The sequence below is a fragment of the Astatotilapia calliptera genome, chromosome 9 (genome assembly GCF_900246225.1).
Source record: "Astatotilapia calliptera chromosome 9, fAstCal1.2, whole genome shotgun sequence".
In the NCBI taxonomy this organism is placed as follows: Eukaryota; Metazoa; Chordata; class Actinopteri; order Cichliformes; family Cichlidae; genus Astatotilapia; species Astatotilapia calliptera.
Genome location: NC_039310.1, coordinates 16,872,043 through 16,893,906, shown reverse-complemented (window position 1 = coordinate 16,893,906; position 21,864 = coordinate 16,872,043). Strand labels below are relative to the sequence as shown.

The window sequence follows — 21,864 nt, the reverse complement described above, 5'->3', positions numbered from 1 at the left end:
TTTCTTTGTCTGGCAATTAAGTAGTCCTGTATTCCTGCACAACAATAAAAGAAAATTAAAAAAAAAAAAAATCGGTTTGAAATGTTTGTGGATAAATTTAAGCCCAGCTCCCTTGTTTTAATAACATCTTCATTGAAGTATGCATAAAAGTGTGTATTTTAAATTTGCTATAAATTAATATTAAGCAATAACGTCAATTAGAAACCACTGAACTGACAAATTTTCGCATTATGGAAACCAATTTATGAAATTTTCTTAACAAAACAAGAAGTTCCATAATTTTCCTTAAAATATTTTCTTTATAGCCGGAAACCGAAACTATATATATTTTAGTTTTTCTGTATGTACAGTTATAAATTTTTTTTAAAAATTATTACGTCACATTTTGTTGAAGTTAGCTCCCCCCGCTGAACCCGGGCTAACCTCAACTAAACATTAAACGTCTTCATGATATAATTTGTTTTTAAAAATGGCTGACATTTTATCGCTGAAAGAATCGGTTTTGGTGTACTTAGACAGAAGCGGTGGTCTTAAGAAACTTTGCGAAAACTGCAAACATTTTAACGGTATGAGGTTCCGCTCCACGGCAGCCATGACAGCTAAAATCACCGAGTTTTTAACTTTGCTAACGGTCATTTTCAGGCACACAGCAGACCGAGGCGGTGTACAGGTTTTGTATAGGCGTTAATCCGGCCGATGTGCTGGAGCTGGATCCTGTACTGGGGGACTGTGTTCTCCATGACCCCCTGAAAGCCACGGCTTTGTTTCAGTCTGTAAGTGAAAACTGTGGGCAAAAATGAAACGTAGCTACACTTTTGCTGTCAGCTTAACTATATTTAACCAATTCCTCATTTAGGTTTGTTTCCTGGCTATAAAGACCCTTTCACTTATTGAAAAAATACACATGGAGAGTCAGGTAAACAACCGCTTCCCCTTTCACCGAAACAATACTGTGTTTTGTATAAATCCACAAGTGAAGGGCTCGTTTCCGTTTACTGTCCCAGTAAACAATGACTCCTAAAGGGAATGCAGCCCTCATTAATACACCTGGGCTTTTCCTAGTGTAATAAATCAGATGATGCCTCTGTCCTCTAACAATGTGTGTGTGTTTCTTTTGAGGTGAATGTTATTTTGAAGTTCACACACCTGCCTCCATTCCCCGAGTACACACTGGACCTTTCCAGTTTTCCTCGTTTATGTCGCCCTTTGAGGCCTGTCTCCATGGAGGGCCTGGTCATTTCCATGACAAGGGTCACAAAGTACACCCAGGGGGCGAGGTTCCTCTGCACTGATGATGACTGCCCCTGCTCTACAGGTACTGCAGTACATACACATACTCTGTGGTTTTTAAGTCAGACTAAGACAAATGCAGTATATAAATTCTCATTTCTGTGATGCTGCTTGTAGGTTTTCACCACATTCGAGTGCACGCACCCGGAGCAACAGAGTCAGCCACAGTGAGAAACGACTTCAGCTGCATGATGTGCAGCTCCCAATTGAAAGAGGATGTGAAGTTTAGAGTTTTAGGAGGTACTATTGATTCAGAATGCTGCAGTGCGTTGTAAGGTTTGATTTTAACATATTACTACTGCAAAAATATCAGGTCAACCCCTCATTTTTTTATGTTTTGCTTCCAGTGAGCCAGACATTCTTGTGATTTTTTTTTTTTTTTTTTTTTTTTTTTTTTTGCTTGTGCTCTCTGAAGGTCTTTCAAAGATTTTCTTTGGACATTGGCTGCTTTTTCACTCAGTTTAAGGTCCATACTTGTATCTGTCCATTTTCATAGGAATGTTGTTTTGTTTGTTTTCTGTTTGTTAAATCACCTAACACTGAACTATAAATCATTCAAGTATATTGGGTCACATCCTGTATACACATACAACAAAACTTGGTAATAAACCAATTTTAAATTTATCTTTACACACTATGTTACTGGCAGCCTTTTACAAAAACACAATTTTTATTCATTTTTTAAGTGAATCTATGAAAAATGCAGCAATAACACAGTTTGAAAGATATAAAATAGTATTTTTGCATCAACAAAATCAGCTGAAAACAGCCACAATAACACGGTGGAGGCTATGTCATGGTTTGGTGCTACATTTCAGCCAGTAGTGTTGGGGATCTTATCAAATTTAAGCAATTATAAATACTGAAAAGTTACATCGGACTTTATTCCACCATGCAGTGGCATCTGGAACCCATCTCACTGGCAGCTGTTTCATTCTTTAACATGGCAATGATCCCAAATAAACTGCCAGTCATAGATTGGTCTCTCCAGAACCTGGTCCTCAAAATGATTGAAGCAGTGTGGCATCATCTTGAGAGAAAATGGAACAGAAATGCAGCCATCATCCAAAGAAGCGCTTTGAATGTCCATCAGGAAGCCTGGAGAACTAATCCTGAAGACTACTTAAAGAAATGACAAGAAAGCTGCCTAAGAGATTCCAGGCTGTGATCTGTCTGGAATTATAAGAAATTTGTTGCTGCTTAATATGCTGTATTTCTAATGTATGCTTACCCATGTTTCAGTAAATCATTGTGCCTATTTCCCATTTTCCTTGCAATATATAAAGTGGCTCCAGACTTTTGCACAGTAATTATGTATGTGTGTTTTTTTGGGTATAGACAAGCAGCTGGTGGAGCTGATCCATGTCAAAGCACTGGATGTTCTAAGAGGCCACGAGCAAAGCTCAATGAGATACCAGTCTGTTACCCTGTTTCTCAGAGGTATGTCTACAGTCTGCAGTGTGCAACTGTTTTAGCAGCGTGAATAACGGAGAAGAAAACTCATAGCTTTTTTTGGGAGTGGTGAAGGCAGTGGCAGAAGATGAAAAATATGCACTAGCATGCATTACAATACATCATGATCACACTTAATAATACCCAAGAGCAGAAACACAATCCATTACCCAACGTTTACATCAGAGTAGCCTAATCCTAAAACAGACGATACAAATCATAACACCAACAGTACTGAGTGTGACGGCTCCTTCGTGAAGGTCAGCACTGATCTGCTGGTTCAAACAGGACTTTGTGCACCTTGGCTTTTTGATTCAGAGAACAGCTCCGTAACAAAAACATATCTTCGCTATAAAACATCTGAACCACGCAGCAGAAAACCAAATAGCTTGTTATTTGAAAAGACTAATGGTCATTTACCCCCACTCTGTAAGGTGATTAATCCTTTTTCCTTGGTTTTCATTTGTAAACTGAAGCATTTAAAATCAAACTGCACTGCAGATTAATATCCTCAAAATGCAAGTTTATTGTTTTGTTTGGAAAATAAGATCTTAATCCATTACTCTTGAGAAATGTGGTTATAATGGCTTATATTTACAGTCAAATGTATTGAGGTTTGCCATTAATTTTCTCTGGCTTGTTAAACGAGGTTCGCTTTGAAACACAAACTTGGTGGGGGAGAGTTCAAATAAATAGATTTTAGTGCAGCCGGCTGAGCACGGTGCCTCATGGTTGGATATTAAGTGTTTCTGTCCCCTCGAATAACATTGTCCCGCCAGCACCCCTGAGAGCTTAGCAAATCTCTGCAGCAGGATTAACATATTCTGTTGACCCAGTCCTGTGGAGGAATTCAATACAGCGAGCTCCCGTTACTAAACATATATGTTAATAAGTGCAAAGAACACTCATTAGCTGGCTGTGCAGTTCGCACACAGTGAAATCTTTGTTCTGAAGTCCTCACTCTGTTTCTCTTGGCAGTGGCTTGTAGGTGGCATGCATGTTTCTTTAGTAATCACCGGGCAGCCGAGAACAACTCCTTTGAGTGTTAATGCTTTGTTTCCCCATCTCATGTAGACGAGCTGTGTAACTCCATGAGAATCGGGCGATATTACCGGGTGTTGGGCATTCCTGCACATGTGCACCAGTGGCCCAACCTTACCTGGAGTGTGGAGGCAAATAGTGTCCAGCCGTGGGAACCTGTGTGTAAGCCTGTGAATTATCTCCCATTAAAATTACAGAATGAATAGCAGATATATTAAATTTGTCTTCATACAGTGAAGTCTCAGGTTTTATATTTTTTAATTGTAGTAAAAGACCATCTTTTACAACTCAACTTACAGGTGACTGTAAAGTCAGCGCCCGCTTCCAGGAGCTGTTGAAGGGAACGGCCTCGTCTCCATGGAGGTTCTCCGCAATTGTAGCTCACTGCTTTGGGTTGGACGTGGCTCCTCTAGGCTTGTACGACACTCTGAAGCTGAGCTTGCTGCTTAGCTTGGTGCAGACCAGAATAGATGAAAAGGACACGTTTCACAACTTGGATCTTCTTGTTGTCACCACTGACACGCTTATACTCGACAGGTAAACAAATTTAAATGATCTGAATCCTGAAACCTACTGCGTCCTAAACAGGGATGTATACTTAGAACAAAAAGTAAGGAAATTTTGTGTTTGATCAATTATGTCTGTGTTGTAACAATGATTCTTGGCGATAAATCTTACACTGTTGGAAAGCCTGTTTATTTCCCCTTAAATGGTGCCACGTTTGTAAGGAAATGCATTTGTGGGTTGTGCCCATAAAAACTTGCCAAATCTTATCTGCCAATGCCAAACAGCTTTTTCTGCTATTTACTCTTGTTTGGTCTCGTTTATTGGACTGGAGGATTGAAGTCTTAAGAAAGAAGACATAATGGCAATTTAACAATTTGTTAATTAACAAACCACGACCTCAGTAACATGTGGAAGGACCATGAACAGCCACAACAGCCCTGGCACCTCCTCCTCATGCTGGGCACGAGCTTGGTCACACACCATCACACAGCAGTGTGTAACCACATGCTTGCGTTATGAGTGCTCAAGTAGAATAGAAAAGTGCTATTTAAGAACCAGTCCATTTACCTAAATGGACCCACTAGGTACCACACTTGTGATCAAATCGTCCTCGTTATCCATCCATCATCTTATCCTTTTGTGCTAGATTGATGACATACAGCTTGAGTTTGGCCTATCGTGGGATCAGGCATCAGGCCACGGGGGAGATGTTCGCATGCCTGTCCCGGGATGAACATGGGGCAGGTACTGCTAACATCCATGCTGGTTCTGTCCTGCTAGCCACTGGGGGTGTTTGCCTGTTGGGAGATCTGAGCTATTACAGAAAGGACAAGTTGGATTCCATTAAGTCAGGTAACGAATGTAAGTGCTGCAATAACCTTAAAAGGATGTCAGCTATAAAAATCATGAATCTTTTTTAAACAAAAATTTTTCCAGTTATGGAGACCCGCACACTATCAGTGTTCATCCCTGGAAAGAAATATGGTGAGGATGCAGACCAGCAGCTTTCCTTTCCAGTCCAGTGTAGCTTCTGGGCCGCCACAGACTCCTCCCGTCGATCTGGGAGGGCAGACTGTGGCGCACTGGGAGCAGCAGTGAGTTCAGTTCCATCAAGTTATTGTTGTATGAATGTGCTTTACTGGGTCTAAGTTTAGATTTATGTTTGTAACTTATTTTGCCTATTACACAGTTTTTAAAAAAAGGCCCCTTTCCTTCAGCTTAGATGCTGTTTGTTGGTGCTACAGGCAAAACAGGAAATTGAGACAATTTAGTGCTCTTGAAGGAAGTGCCCTGCCCAGGCAATTATACTTCACAGCAGAACCCTTGAGAATAATCAGTGCTTTGTGTTGCTCTTTTTGTAGGCAAGGGGTAAATAATGAAATGTAACCATTAAAATAAAGGTTTATTGACAGCTTTCTTTACTGTGAGCAGGAGATGGGTGCTGTACCAGCTCAGTTGGCAGATGCCTTTGGCCTTGTCATTGAGTGTAGAGACAGGGTTGGAGAGCAGGCCCTGCTTGCCCAGACTGTCCACACCCTCCAGCATGCAGTACAGTCTGGAAAACCCCATGACCCACCCTGCTGGGAGTTTTCCACTGAAGACTATCATGAGGTTAACAAACATGTTCTATTACTATTATATTATAAATTGTTATATTGCTAATATACTATTATATTCTTCAGCTGGTGGCCCATGCACAAGGTTTGCAAGTGGAGCTCAGCCCTGCAGCAGAGAAAATAATCCATGGTTACTACATGGCGAGCCGTAGAGTGCGATCACAGGGTCAGGGTGTCAACATGTCTGTGGCCTCTATCAAGCTGCTGTAAGTGCTTTAATGGCTTTTTACATTCAATCTCTGCTTTCTGCATATTAAACTGCAGAGGTCAAAGTCTGCTGTAATGTCAACTTCATCCACCAGGTGGTGCAAGCCCACTCTATTGCTGCTTGTAGATGACCATTTTTCATGCAACTTTGACAAATGTTTACAAATCTTTCCCACTGTGGTGACACATTTTATGTTCAGCTAAAACTATGAAAATAAATGTTCTCAGTGAGAAGGCCAAACAGGGCAGGCCACATTATACTGTCCATACACAGCCAGTCTTGATTTATCCATTTACATTTTAAATGTAACATTTTTATTGATTACTTGTCCTACAGTGTATTAGAAAGGTCTTACTGAATACAGAGGCAGACATTCACATTGTATATTCATTTTGTCACAGGATCTCTTTGGCTGAGGCCCATTGCAAGCTATGTCTCAGAACTCAAGTACTAGAGCAGGATGCTGTGATCGCTGTACTCCTTTGTGAAAGCTCAGTCTCACTCAAGCATGGTATTTATTTCATTTTTACACCTCATAACACTAAAAGGTAGATATTTAGCAATTTAATGACATTACTCGATGGTTCTGTTCATAAGCATGGTTCATTTTATTGATCAATATATAACACTCAAGATAATAAAGCATCAAACACCAATATAATATACAATATATTCAGGATTTTCTCTTCTTCATACAGGCGCCTCTGCTCTCATTATTCCACCCGATCCAGTGTTTCCTTGTGACCTGGGAGATGTAGATGGTTTGTGCAAGCGAGACGCTGCTCTGGATGAGCTCCATCAGCTTATCTTACGGTTCATCTACACCAACGCACCTGGAGCAGACACATACATTACAGAAGAGTGAAGCCTCTCTAGGTTGTTTAACAAAATGCAGGTAGGCAACACAAGATTAAACTCCTTTATTTTTACATTTCAAATCTGTACGCTGATCAAATACAACCAAACAAATAAATACGTGCTGAATGCAGATAAAAAGATGGATTACCCAAAATCTGAATCCAGTACATGTTTAAAAATATTGCATCCAAGATTAAATAACCAAAATACACTTAAGATATTTTTTCTTGCAGACAAATCCCCCCACCAATTGTGCATATCAAATAAAAAAAGAAAACAACTATCCATTTTTAAATTGTAAGCACGAAGGGGGGGGGAAAAACTGAGCTCAATGTGGCATGTGCAGGTCTGAAAAACCAAAGTGACAGAGCTAGAACCTGTTACTTACCTTTCAATTGTGGCCACTCTGTGTACTCCCAAGTCATTCAAGTGTTTCCGAAACCTTGCACATCTAACAAATATACAGTATATAGTCAGTCAAATGAGAATAAATGATTTATGTGGGTTTAAAAGTAATTTTAAGTTCAGTTAGTCACATTCTCAGCAGCCCATTTTGGTCTGATGGGTAAACGGCGAAAAAGTGAACTCATCATTACAAGTTACATCAGCAGACATACCAGTGAAGTAAGCTGGCAATTTATGCCTCTTTTACACTAGTAACTACTCAGCTCAACAAGACTCTGTTTCAGACGCTTTCCATTACAATTGAGTCCTAAAATGTGCTTGCAGTCGTTATAGCAACGCATCTGAAAGTCCAGTAACGACATCTGTATGTGACAGAAACACCACAATGTTTGTTTCTATGAAGCCATTTCTGTCATTGCCAGGTTTCAAAAATGGAAGAAGTCACTTTCTTGACTTACTGAGTGACACTACTAACTGGCCAATTAGTGGTATTCTGTCTGTTGACGTCATATTTTTGGACTGGAAACCCGGCTGGGTAGGTACTAAAAATGTACCTGATCCCAGGTACTACCACGTAATGGAAACCCCTAAAATCCCAGTCTAGCCAAGGCGTGCCAAGTAGGTACTAGAGGAAAAGGGCTATTAGAATACCAGCTCCTGAATACACCAGTCTACTACTGGCTTTACTTACCAGGAAAGGCTTGAAATCACTGCCAGTCACTGTGTAGCTCCATTACTGCTGCTGCTGTTTATCTGCAGAATTAACAATACACAGTGTAATTTTAGATACAGGTAATGTAGAAATAATAGGCTCAAAACTGAAGAATTTCAGAGGTCAACTGAAATCAGATTAACAAAAGAACAAAATTTCTAAATGGAAAGTAAATGCCAAGTTTGGCAAGATGAAATTTTCTGGCTATGTGTGAAACTATTACTGTATTAAATAAAAACTGGGGTAAACTATGTGACACAAAGGCTGCAGCTGGTAATTCAGTAGTCCCAAATCTCACCACTTAATTGTCTGATGGGTAAACGGCGAAAGAAGTGAACTCATCACTATTCCAGCTGCAGCTATAGAATAGCTGCCGCAAAGCAAATTAATATAACTTGTTGTTTGGGAATCATTTTAACCACTGAATCAGTATGAGCAGACAAGATTTGCAACAATTACTGCAGTTACTCATTTTTCCATTTTACTGTTGTGAAACCACTAACCTGTCCTCAGGGAAAGGAGACAAAGGATTAGGCATCTCGTGCCTCTCCTGCAACCACAGCATGAGACCTGAAGCAAAATAAACCACTGACATGAACTTCCTGAAAATCTCTTCATACAAATCAAATATGAGGCTGTCTGATGTTATGCTGGCTATTCAGTTAGTCACAGTTTCACCATGTTATTGTCTGACGGGTAAACGGCAAAAATGTGATCTCATCACTATTCCAGCAGCTGGACTGAGCTACAGTTACACCAAAACTTAAATATGGTCAAATATTTCAGCTCTCACCTTAAAGGGTCAACACAGTGAAGACATCAGGTTATTTGCAGCAGCATAGCATCTGAAAAAAAAAATAAAAAAAAAATAAAAAATGAGTTAGTTTAGTATGATCTTTTGGTTTTATTAAGGACCAGCCTAATAGTTCGCTCTAACTTTAAGTTTTTAAATCAAGTAGTTACTCCCTTTCAACAGAAATACACCCCAACCACCTCTCAAGATCAGTGAAAGTCTGTCACTGCATCTTTTCCAAACCTTGCAACTAATTGCTCTCAGGAGTGATGGGATATTGATTTTCAGCTTGAATAAGTAAAATGTACTGAAAGAAAAGCCAATACAGCGAGAACAGATGACTGATCACCTGAAGGTCAAAGGTTGCAAAATAACACAGCCCAGGAGCATGGCTAACACCGCATGTCTGAGAATGGGTTCAACAACAGGTCACGACCTCTGCCATGACCTTATGTCTTCATTGGGGCCTTGATGACTTTCCCCAGTAAACTAATGAGAGGTGGTAATTCCCTGACCAGCAGCTCTTCTGGTGACCCCTTGACAAGATTAGACGTAGCGTTCAGTAAGATGCTGAATGACAGTGAGTCCAGAAAAATGATTTATTACTTTACTTCAGGGATGAGACCTGTCTATTATAACGAGACATGCACACCAATGAACAAAGGTGGCGAAGGAAGACAAATCCCCAATATTACATTTGAGGTGCAAATGCAAACTTTTTAAATATGCTATCACTTGCTTTTAGGCAACCAAGAAACCAGAAGTAACCAGAAGTTTGTCTTTAAGCCCTTATACGACTCTTTAAACTTATAAAATCCCCCATCTTAATATCTAATACAAGTTCGCCATCATTTCAGCTTCGTTTTTAGTTTACGCAGGCATACATCCACAGATCTGCAAAATAATACTTCACGCCACGTGTTTCTTGTGAGCCTAACGTGTTCACATTTGTAAACTGGAACCAATGAGATCGTGGGACCGGGAGACGAGAAATAAAAATGTCTGCCACATGAAACGATTGTATTTTATTACCAACACACTAACGTGTTTTTGTAAGGACAGAGTTGGTGCAATGCTCAAAATCAGGAGCCAGATTAGCTTTACTATACAAATGGAATGAAACACCTTTTAGTGTTTTAACTATGATGAGAAACAGTAAAGCGAGGGGAGGAAAGCTACGCTGTACTCCTTTCACCCACGTGGCTGAGTAGCTAGCTAGCTTCATGCTACCGACTAATGGCCTGTTTCAAGGGCAAATTCATATTCATCTTGAAAACACGCTGACTGATGGTCCATTTTAAGCTATGCAAACGTACACAAGCGTGTCTCTATTGCTTACCTACGTGTTGAATCGCGAAGAAGTTAAATGTTGAGAAGAGCTGAAACGCCGCACTGCCTTCTGCAGCCATCTCCAGGGGAAGAGGAAGAGTTTCCGGTCCGACCTCCTGTTTCTACGCACCACGGCTGCGCAGTGCAGCATGCGAAGTGCACAGCGAAGCATTTTTTAAGCTTCTCTTTAACATCTAAAGTGCTCTTATTTATGCACTGTATTGCATAAAGTTTTAATAACAATGATGATGGCCTGTAAAGACATATACATATGTGGTGATTTTTGTTCAGTTGTCGTCATTCTATATTCTGACCGATGGTCATTCTGGGCATGCGCTCACGGGCCCATGTAAAGGTGTGTGTGTGTGTGTGTGTGTGTGTGTGTGTGTGTGTGTGTGTGTGTGTGTGTGTGTGCGTGTGCGTGGTGGTGGGGGGGGGGGGGGGGGGGGGCATCCAAGAGGCAAATGGAATAATAAATAAATTAATAAACAAACATACTAATACCAGCGCTGTATTCAGTTAAAAATAGATCTGAGAGAGAAAAGAGACAAAGCAAGTGTGTGTGTGTGTGTGTGTGTGTGTGTGTGTGTGTGTGTGTGTGTGTGTGTGTGTGTGTGTGCGCATCAAAACTTACATTAAATTTATTATTATTGGTAATTTTGCCATTTAATATAAGGTACTTTAGAGCTTTTAGTGAAGCTGTACAATCATGGCCACTTTTCGTTTTTTTTCAGGAAGGTACGATGCTCTGAATTTGGAACTACCTCTATGTACTTGTATATGAACGTTCCTGTGTAATATGTCTGATTACTGAAGAAGGAACAGAAGGCCGAGCATAAAACAAATGAATAAAAGTGAATTTAAAAACAAACAAACAAACAAACAAACACAAAAAACAAACAAAGAGGGGTATGTAACTTGATGATCTGGACATGTGACAGCAAAAAAATCAAATTAAATCAAAATGAATAAATAAATAAATAAAAAATATATCATAATTTCTGTTTCTATGCTCTTCTTTTATTTAATCCGCACTAGCTAAATTAGGGAAATATCGTCATTTGTTTCATTGTAGCCTAAAGGGATTTACACATACCTTTATCAATATTTTAAAAATTACATCATGAAATCCGATTAATCAGTCTAACAGAGTCACCAATAAAGATATTTTGAGTGAAGAAATTGGTATTATAACACTTATCATAACACTTTAATTCATAGTGAAGTATTAATATTTTAAATGTTAGTGATAAGAAAAATAATCAGAAATAAGAAAGCAGTCATCCCTTTTAAACTGTATGGATTGTAATTGTTTTTACTAACACTATAAATTATGCATTCATGTATCGTATTTTTTTATATTTTATGATAAAATAAATTATTATTGTTTACATAGACCTTTTAGCCAGTCGGATTTCTAAAATCAGCTGCAAGACAAGTTAAAACGTTTCTTTATATTTGAAATTTGTGTTATCTCCAAATTCTTAATCGAGCACCACAGATGGATTTGATTAAAACCTACAGCCACACAATTACAGTGACTGTTCAGAGACCACAAAAACCACAATCACTGTCCAGCAAATGCCATCAGTAATAATAATAATAATAATAATAATAATAATAATAATAATAATTGGAACACCTTTAAAATGTTTCGTTCAAACCTTGGAGACATATCTTCTTTCATTGTCAAGTAATTTATTCACAAACACATTTACACCCATGCATGTAAAAAATAAGGAGGAACATGAGACTCGGAGCCTGCATTGTGGGCTCCCTGACAGACCACTTCACATGACAGATGTTAAGTTATTCACACATGCATTTAGTGCAAATGTCTCAGCTGAAAGTGCACACTCAAGCATGACGGGCTCGTTGCCCCGAGGAGTCTCTGTAAATATACCTGGGACGTGTGTGGAGCTGCACAATGCAGGCAGGATTAGTCGAAATAACACACAGAAATATAATGTATGCTTTCTCAAAATTTATACAATAAAATTCACGTAATATATTAATTTACAAGGTCTTCCTAATTTGCGGTGCTTTAGTGGGAGCTATTCTACAATCATGTGCCGCTTCGGAAGTAAAGCATGAACTCATGCACAAAACGAAGCTGTTCGGTACAAATGAATTAAGCCTATTTTACTGGGAGGTGGACGACGATGGGCCTTGATCCTCTGACTCTGAAGGACTTGAAGTGTTTAGGAATTGCCCGGTTGCTCCAACGTACAGCCTGGATCGCATTGGCCATTTCTGTAGGGGGAAAACAGAAACTAATAAATCGAAATATTTAAATTGGTAAAATAATTTCTAAAAGCAGAGCTCGGTGGTGTGACAGGGTTTTCTGCATCTATAGGATAAAGGCTGTGCTAACTTCTTATATTTTAAAAAGTGAGAAATTTCTAACAGAACATGATCACCAAAATAATTTTAGAATAAAACAATTAATGAAGAATTGAAAACAAAACTAGATCTCTAGTGATTAATGCTTATTAACACTGACCTTCACCGGGTGCAGGTAGCCTTCGCCTTTCAGTGAGTGTAACGCCTCTGTTTGTTTCGTGCCCTCTCCTTCCTCTGTGCCTTCTTCCTGCAGAGTTCGAGTCAGATGGGCAATATAGGTGGTGGCCAGTATCAGCACGTCGAGTTTGGACAGCTTGGTGTCCGGCGGCACTGACGGCAAAGTCCTTTGAAGCTCCAGGAAGGCGTTCCTCAGCGTCTGTACCCGGCTCCTCTCCCTCGCCGCATTCGCTGCTGCCGGGCGTCCTCTGCCGCCGATCCCGCCGCTCTGGAGCACTCTGGCCCGGTGGAGCTCCTGACGACGACCGTCTGGACTCGGGCTGGAGCTCGGGCTGGATCCTGGACTGTCATCCACCACTGCTCCGGAGCAATTACCGCTGTCCATTCGGAGCGTCTGTCTTCCAACCATCGGGGTGCACTTACTGACCTGGATGAAGAGGTTTTAGGTTAGCCTATACCTGCCCACTGTAGCTGCACATTTTATTTGAACTCTAGCTGTAACTTTCAGCCATTTTACAGACAAATTTGAATATTTAATTGAGTCCGCTGTTCTGTAGCAAATGTTCTAATTTGAACTTAAACATTTATACTTATCTACACTATTAAAGTTGCTGCCTTTTGCATTTATTTATATCCATAAGTTAAGTTCTGTGATTAAATGTCAAACTGTATGATGCTGCAAATAAAACAGGAAACACACTTCAAGTCTAAAAAAATCTTTCAGCATCAAAGAAAAACAAAACAACAAAAAAGAAACCTAATCCAAATAACTGACAGCTGTCCAGTTGCACTGACATAAATTTATGCTCAGAAGATTTCCAAACCAAGTCTTTCCCGGCATGAGAGCTTTATCTGTTCGGTAGTCTGATGGGGAGTTTACCTCTGGTACTTCTCAACGGCTCTGCCTCAAAAAACGACATGAAGGCAACCCAAAGAAGACGTCGTTAGGTCGGAGAATTTGCTCGCCAATGTAGAAGAGGTCCCTTTCAAAGTCCAGTTTATCCTTATAAAGTATGCAGGAACGCTGAGCCGCAGTCCCCGTGTACGCACATCCAACACTTCACCTGTGTGCGTAAGTCTCGGGAGCCCTTAATTTATTGGATACACAAAGCGGCGGACAAGTATTTCACTCCGACGTAATTAATCTTTCGACCCATAACACCCGCTCGCAGCGGAGAAAAGGCTGCTCTTTCCCCCTTCCCAACTTATTTCTGTCTGGGGGCAGCAGAGGCTCGTTTTCAACGCCAGAGGCAGGGCTCTCTTTTGCTTCAACTCCGATATGTGCAGGCCGTATCCCACTCTAATTGGCTGCGAACTTGACACTGTATTTTCTTCATAAGCCTATCACCAAAAAAAAAAAGGAAAAAAAAGTGGCATTGGGGAGAAGTTTGGTCACAATTACCTCAAATATGCTCCTTAAGGTCAGAAACAAAAGGCTGGTCTACCAAAACACTATTTGCAATAGACCATGAAGCCAAACTGACAAGGGTAAGGTGATATGCAAAACATGTGACGAATTGCCAGAGTGTCTTGAATTGCAAACTCATTGGAACAGCTAATAAATAAACTCCAGCACTGCAATCAACAGGCAGGCGTTGAGGAAATTCTTGTGAGACTCATAAATTAATCACTCTGATTTTCAGGGCTCCAAACAGAGATGTCGGCAAATTAATGAAAGGAATTATTCATAATATGTGTATCCTCAGAGTGTTCTTAATAAACATTGTTTTTGTAAGGATGGGGTAACAGTATTGCTTCGGGCCACTAATTATAAGGAGAAGTAAGGGAAGGTTAAGTAAGCTTGTTTCCCTAATTATCCCGCATCTTTCAGGGTTACGCACCCACGTGGCTCCCCAAAAACTCAAAGTAACGACGATGAGACCAAATATGTCCGCGTTGTGGCTTTATATGTTATAAAAGAGGACGGAATCATTTATCACGGCTGTTTAAATAGAAGCACACGCTGTTAGTTTTGGATAATGTAAAGACTTGTAATAATAAAGCAGAGCGATCATTTAGATTGTGCCACTCTGGATCTCCATGTTCACTTATTTGCTGACATGCATTTAGAAGAAAAATGACATCACAGGAAATGCATTGCAACTAGCAGTTTGGGTTTGGACAAATTATTTAAATCATCAGACACCCCCCCCCCCCCCCCCCCACTCACACAAAGCAATTATCAATAAAACAGCTGTAAAAAAAACATTAAATAAGTGTCTTTATTTTTTCCCCACAATGGTTATTAATTTTAGTTACTTATTATTTCAATATAATGAAATCACTTTAGAATATGCTGTAAAAACATGCCATAGGTGAAGGAAGCTGCAGTGACTCTGAGTTCCCTGCAGTTTTGCAGATATAATAATCAAGATGGATAAACAAGGCACAAGCACGGTTAGTCGTGGGTGAAGATTTTGGTGCACTTGTAGGTTTGTCTTAAAGCAACCACATGACTGCAGACAGCTGATGAGACAGCTAAAAGATCAAGGGTATTTACAGAAACTGGAATTTTTCTGCCCTGGAAGATAAGAGAGAGAGAGAGAAAAAAAAATCAAATGCTGACAAATAAATATTATCTCTATAATTGTTTTATGGCTAAACTGAAATGTCTTTAATCTTATGTAAAATCAGTAAAACTGATGGTTCCTTTCAGGTTTTCAAGAAAAAAAGATAGGAAGGAGAATGAAGCAAAACTAACTGACTCTTACAATAAAATATGAATTTCTCTAGCAATGTTCACTTTTTTTGGAGGCAGGGGGGGACTTTAAGAATTGGGGTCAGCCTACCATCAGCAGTTATTACTTATGATTTGGATTCAGTCTGCAGTTAAATAATTTAGTAAGTCATGACATAGATGTGCCGAATGTAGGCTTTTTTAAACTGTGATACTGGACCTGAGAGACTGCTGTGGCTTCCACCTCTGCATGTTAGCGTGGCTGTGACCAGGCTGCAGATCCTGACCCATGTTAAATTCATCTGAAATATAAACAAAGCCAAGTACTGCTACTACTACTGAAATTTGCATGGGTGTGAAGTCACCCAGCGGCCTTATGAACTTATGTAAAACTCAATTCAGACTTTTTTGTGGATTTTCACATTAATCTAAAAACTGATAGTATGGTTTTCCAGTATTGTTATACATATTAGCAGATCCACAGTAGCCTTACTAAAGCAAAGAAGTGACTTAATGGACCATGCAAAGACGAAAGGGAGAATTAAATAGCAAAAACAGGAGGGAAAAATGACTGTAAACAAGGTTGGTGGATTTTTAAAAAAAAATGTACAAATAAAGTAACTTACTTGTTAGAGAATAAGGGATGAGTGCTCCAGACATCATGCTTATTATTTTTTTTCTTCTTGGCCTCCCTGGATGCTTTCCAGTTAATAAGAAACTCTCTGGTTAAGTCATTAATCTCCCTTCCATCAAGAGCCTCTATAAGAAATGTTTTAACCAAACAAACATTGAAAATAAAAACATAAAATGAACTATTGTGAATGTTTTGATTTTATCCTTAAGAGTGTTTCCTAAATTTAAGTCACAGCAAAATAATGAAAGCGTATTTTCAAATTAGAAGTGAACTGAGCAAACAAATGATTATTATTTTACCGAGGCTTGTGCACACGGTTATCAGGCGGTCTCTGTACTTTGGTTTTTTACACACAGGATTTCCACTCAAATCCATTAGAAACAGCTGAGGCCAGTGGCTGAACACATCTTCTAGCTCCTGAAAATAAACACAGAGCAGGAAATCTGCTATAATCTGTTGTGTCTGAATCCCTAATTATTCTACTGGAAACACTGTGTCTCTAAGGTTATTGTCTACACATCAAACAATAGCCCAGTTTGTTTAAAACAGATATAATGCAATCTTATGATTGCTATACAGATGATCATAGGGAAAAAAAGAAAGGTGTGAGTGAATGGTAATATGAAGTATAAGGGCCAATAGAAAGTGCATAAACAACACATCAGTCTGTTTTAATAAACAGTGTCGCCGGTGTCATGTAACTACAAGTTTTCTCCTGGGGCAGTGTGAGGCTGGCTCCTCCAGCGAGTAGCCTGCAGTTGTATGTTTATCTAAAGGCACATTAATCCAAGCCTGGAAATATGAATACTCTCTGGACACGCTCTGATTGTTCATTGCCTTCCTGTCTTGGCCAAAGCGCTTCCACTTTTCCAGCTTGAGCCGCAATCAGTTCAGAGGGGGACCCCTGAGCACCACGCGCTCCCAGGCTTTGATAAATGATCGTGTCAGGGCCGTCACTCAGAAGGCCCTCACTGAAGAGGAGCCCAGCGCCAAATTGCCCCCCACGCGGGGCGTGGAGAACAGCAGAGGCTGAATGCTCACTGAGCTTGGCCGGCTCTCTCACTTCCACTAATGATGGGCCAGTTATGAACCTGTATTTGACCAGAGCTTCGATTCCCCCTGTCCTCTCTGCCCCGCGCACAGCTAACTGCCTCAGAAGATGCTCCCCATTTGTCACCCGGGCTGACTGCCTGTCATAATCTATTTTAAAAATCCATAATGTTTCCTCTGGACTCTGACCAAATGGTGCAGAAGAAAAAATTGATCCTTTGGAGGGCTGTCTTTGCGCAATCGATAGTGGCAGACGGGTTGTATAAATTATAGGAGACATCTGCTAAAAAAAATGACACGTGTACAACAATTACCTGCATCAACGATCTCCAAAGAAAGTCTTCTGTTTTAAGAAGGTAGTAAAGTCAACTACAAAGTGCTTTCATTGCGTCATCCTGCTATTAAATGCCAATAAGAAGCAAGAATTACACCCTTTCAAATAAAGCCATCAACTTTTTCAGTTAACAGATGAGTTTAAACAGAGATATCATTGCCATCATAGCGTCAGGGAGTCTAATAAATCTCATAAAGTGATACAGCGGGGGTTTGCGACATCAAATAGACGATTCCAAGGCAGAGAGGAAAAATCAACCTTCCAAGGAACGGGAGAAACTTGTGCTTGTTTGAAGCTGTCAGCGAGAAAATTCTCGGGGGAATGGTTCGCTGATTTGTTGAATAATTCTGACCCTGTGCGAGTCGTGGAGACTGGGAAGCTCTGGCGGGATTTGCAGGATTTAGTTCCTTACAACCCCGCTATCCATATCATTTCACACATCAGTGCAGAAAGCCATGGAACAATGTTAATGCTGACCTGATCAGGCATGCATAGTTGCTGTGAAGGGGTAGTATTTACTTTGACTTCACGTGCACTCACTTTCTAATTGAGTCACACTGCAGCAGGAGCCTTGAATGACATCAAGTAAGTCCTGAAAACGTATATTTACCTCAATACTGCACAGCTTATTGTCTGCAGCAGAAAAATGCTGGAGCTCCTTCAGCACCGCCAGGTCTCTGATATCATCGATGTTGTTGTTATTAATATTCAGGACACACAGAGATTCCTGAACAAAGAATTTACAGAATTCATATTAATGTAAAGAAAATAGTTCATGTTACAGTCAGTACAATGACAGACTACTACAAACAGATCCTAGACTATAACGTATATATGAAACATATTTTTTATGGTCAAATCAACTTGATATTAAACTACAGGTATTCAAATATGCAACGCAACTTCCAAAGAAAAGACAAAAATCATTTGCACCCACCCAAGGAAAATATCTGCAATACCATATATCAGAGCTTAAAGGAAGCAGTACTAGTTGGTCCAAACTACATTTACTTTTATCTCTTTATTCACTTGTAAGCACTCTTAAGCATGTGGATATGTTGTCTTTACATATATATATGTGTGTGGTGCAGTTGCAAAATGTTCACCCTGGTTAGAAGTTTCACAATGGCTCATTTATAAAACGCTGGAACTCTTTAAATTTGCACAGCAATTTCTTTAATTTATCTAAACAAACAAGAAGCTGAGACTTCTGGTGTGTTTATCCATAGCATGGGCAGTAAACGAAGCAAACAGACTCAACTGATTTGTCAGACCAGAGGGAGCAACAGAGATCTCTTTGACATCATCAAACCCTGCACAATATTGCTCTTACACGGATCAGGGGAAATCTCAGATCTCTCTTTCACTGGATGTGATAACCTACACATGGGTTGACAGCTCACACACATCTTTGTGCATGAAAAGGGAATGTCAGACCTTCGTCTGGTCTTTCGATAGCTTAAAAACGTATAATGAATCAACCAAGGATAACTTAAGTTATTTGGAAGTGTGGGAGATGTTTTGTTCTGATACTATTAGTGAGCCGAACAGAGTAAAAATAGGTCATACAGCGAGGGAGTCGAGAGTCCTGGGGTCAAAGAGCAACTTTTCCCCCGGTGTCAGTCTTTGATTCTCCACATGAAGCTCTTTGAGCTGATGGAGCTGCTCTAAGCCCTCCACCACAGCAATTCTGTTCCCCCCGAGATACCTGCAGAGCAGCGAAAATAACATACATGTTCAAACACACACCTCCCACTTCATATATTTATCACCAATCAGTTGAACTTTACTCACAGTTTAGAGAGGTTCTGCAGATTGTGCAGATTGTCTATATGGGTTATGCTGTTGTTCTGCATATAGAGATGCATGAGGTTGGAGGCAAAGCTGAGGTTGCCAATGTAAGTGATGTTATTATCATACAGGTAAAGAACGGTGAGGTTTGTACACATTGAAAGATCTCCCTTGAAAATCAAGAAAATTAGGCATTAAAATTAGTAAATTGAAAAAACAGAATTAAAGAAGTGTTAAAGATGCTGGTTACTTACAATATCTTCAATATTCTTGTTAGAAAAGTGGAGGTGGGTGAGTGTCTTGAGGTACTCTGGGAAGGAGAGGCCCCTTTTCTTTTTGAAGTGCTTTCTAGACTTAGCAATCAGATCTACGGTCAGATGTACCATGTTGGCTTGTCACAATCTCGGCTTCAGAGAGGATCCCTTTCAGCTTCAGCCAAGCATTCAGCCCACAGCAGTGACTATGGGTTGGCTGTGTCTAAAACATATAAATATTTCCTCTGAATATTTGCTGACAGAAAAGTATTCTTTTTACATTTGTAATAACCTTGTACAGAAATTTCAATGGTCTAAAACCTAATCACGTCATGGTTTGAAATAACTAATGGAAAATTATATGATTTTAGGTGACCACTGTGTTTTTATATAAGGCTTGTGTACTAAAATGACCTGACCGTGAGGTATACAATTATACTTTTTGAGTTTAATTTCCTCAGGTATTAAGCTTAGGTTGTATTAAGTATACAACTGTGTACGCGTGTAGTTAAAAGATAGTGTTGGGGAGAGGAGAGCAGAGTGATGTGACAGCAGGTCTCATCCACGCTTGATCTCAAGGCTTCAGGTCGGTGGTGTAAGGAAAACTAGACACTGATCGATAACTGAACTCAAACACTCCTGGGCCTGGGGTTTTCAGGGACGGCGGTTTGTCACTGTCAAAGAAAATCCACGCTTATAGCAGTGCATACGGGCAGGGAGTAACATACTGAAGTGGATAAACTCCAAAGCAACAGTGAAAGGAAGGAATCGGGTCCTTTTTATGTTGTGTAGCTTCGCTAGCACAACAAATATAGCCCCAATATTAGCCTCTTAACTACATCTAACACGAAGTTCTACGTTTCCGCTAAATATTCTTCAGGTGTAAAAATCAAATATATAAATAGTTAACTGCATTCTCCTACCTTTCAACGCCGGCAAGGGGGTTTAAAACGTATGTTATAGCTACACAGTTTTCAAGCGTGTTGGGCTTTTTTGTTTGAGATCGTGAACATGGTTTCTATGGAAACAACGGAAGTAGCGTCCGCGAGACACAACAGAATTCCACGGGTCACTGAAATTGGCGCAACACCAGCGAAGCGGAAGTAGGCTATTAAGTAGCTAACTGGGGGACTAGTGTACTGAAAAGTCCCGAACAGCTAACATGATAGTAAAACTTCCAGATTGAAAAAAGCTTTTTTATGTTTTTATTTTAGGGGAACGTCGGTAAACTTTAAATTTTGTCATGACCTGGGTTTCCTTTGAAGGAGTGACTTGCCTCTGCTTATGCAGCAGCCCTTGGTGGGGAGGAAGCGGGATCAATCATTCTCACAGCAAAACTGCTCTTTCCATCTCCTGATTAGTGTGGTCATTAGATCTATGCCGCCTATTGGACAACAGCAGGCTTTTAACTATCTGTCAAAGCAGTGCCATATACATTAAAAACGCTTCTTAAATCATTTTATTTTACGATGTTTCTTTTTCACAGTCATGCAAGCAGAAACCTTTTTGTACTAACGGGAACATACTTCAGAATTAGAAATCTGTTGAAAAGAATCGTTTAATTTTTTTTGGCTGCCCACAATTTGACTTGATTAGAATTTACATAAATGTTCTTATTGCAGCTTTAGTCATGCATACAAATGTCCATCTGGTGATAATCACAATATTTACATATCCAACAAGTTCAACATGTTTCTTAAATCATGAAAGACCAAACATTAGGTTAATCTATTTTAGAAGTGCATATTTTAAATACCTCCTCAGCACTGACAGTCAGACATGTAATACATTTAAATATTTGGCGAAAATACAAACTAGTTAATAGACTGACTGCAAAAACCTTACTCAATGATTTCATATTCCTAAACTTCATGAAATCTAATCTAATAAGTTCCATCTTCGTAAACCAGTACACCAAAAGTTCTCAGTTTTAAGACACGGGTTAAATCATGGTTAAGTAAAATCATTATAGCAAGTGGTGCCAAAGCTCATGCTTATGAGAAAAAACAGGCACCTCCACTCTCCCACTGGGATTCTCTCCTCTGCAATACATGACATCAAAAATATACATGTAGCCATTACAATACCATAGAAAAAGACATCACACAACCCCAGGCCAAAGGAACAGGAAAAAAAAAAGGGAAAAGAAAGAAAGGCAGACTCGGCGAGTGTCTGCTTCGATGGAGAGCAGGCGCGTCGGGTGAATGGACCCCAGTGTGCACGGCTTCTGTTTCTGCCCTGCATCACTGCCACACCACAACCTGACGAGCTGGCCGCTCTGCCACAGCGTACCACCGAGGGCCAAACTGTGCTGGGAGCAACTCCGCAGAGACATCTCACGCATGGCAGTCGATTCCCGCTGAGCCTAAGCAGAAGCTGTAGTTTGTTGTTCC

At 40.0% G+C, this 21,864-nt stretch overlaps 3 protein-coding genes and 1 long non-coding RNA gene across 6 annotated transcripts; 1 reads left to right on the top strand and 3 right to left on the bottom strand.

Moving 5' to 3' along the window:
- Positions 1–333: 333 nt before the first annotated feature.
- mcmdc2 (minichromosome maintenance domain containing 2) lies at positions 334–12,866 on the top strand. The gene is made up of 15 exons (XM_026179512.1): positions 334–566; positions 643–773; positions 857–916; positions 1,120–1,315; positions 1,408–1,530; positions 2,629–2,730; positions 3,817–3,945; positions 4,083–4,320; positions 4,937–5,142; positions 5,227–5,384; positions 5,722–5,901; positions 5,973–6,112; positions 6,516–6,625; positions 6,813–7,009; positions 12,808–12,866. The coding sequence occupies exons 1-14, from the start codon at positions 470–472 to the stop codon at positions 6,977–6,979; spliced, it is 2,037 nt and encodes a 678-aa protein (XP_026035297.1). The 5' UTR covers positions 334–469; the 3' UTR covers positions 6,980–7,009; positions 12,808–12,866.
- Positions 6,699–10,363, bottom strand: LOC113028982 (uncharacterized). Of its 2 annotated transcripts, none has more exons than XR_003273320.1 (6): positions 10,226–10,363; positions 8,883–8,934; positions 8,593–8,659; positions 8,069–8,130; positions 7,361–7,423; positions 6,699–6,947 (listed from the first exon to the last, which is right to left on the bottom strand). It is a non-coding gene; the product is annotated as an uncharacterized LOC113028982 (long non-coding RNA). The 2 variants fall into 2 exon arrangements; XR_003273319.1 differs by having other exon boundaries at positions 10,222–10,362.
- Positions 11,890–14,885, bottom strand: tcf24 (transcription factor 24). 2 transcript variants are annotated; one of them, XM_026179515.1, is made up of 3 exons: positions 13,612–14,885; positions 12,715–13,158; positions 11,890–12,464 (listed from the first exon to the last, which is right to left on the bottom strand). In XM_026179515.1, exons 2-3 carry the CDS (start codon positions 13,138–13,140, stop codon positions 12,354–12,356), a joined length of 537 nt encoding a protein of 178 aa, XP_026035300.1. In that variant the 5' UTR covers positions 13,141–13,158; positions 13,612–14,885; the 3' UTR covers positions 11,890–12,353. The 2 variants fall into 2 exon arrangements, with proteins under 2 accessions (XP_026035300.1, XP_026035299.1); XM_026179514.1 differs by lacking the exon at positions 13,612–14,885 and having other exon boundaries at positions 12,715–13,605.
- Positions 14,886–14,934: 49 nt separating this feature from the next.
- Positions 14,935–20,518, bottom strand: ppp1r42 (protein phosphatase 1, regulatory subunit 42). Its single transcript, XM_026179511.1, is given in 10 exon segments — positions 14,935–15,252; positions 15,629–15,710; positions 16,035–16,086; positions 16,088–16,167; positions 16,342–16,459; positions 18,037–18,153; positions 18,996–19,134; positions 19,221–19,387; positions 19,472–19,694; positions 20,395–20,518. Coding segments are annotated over 9 exon segments (912 nt in total). The 5' UTR covers positions 19,604–19,694; positions 20,395–20,518; the 3' UTR covers positions 14,935–15,227.
- Between the last annotated feature and the right edge of the window lie 1,346 nt (positions 20,519–21,864).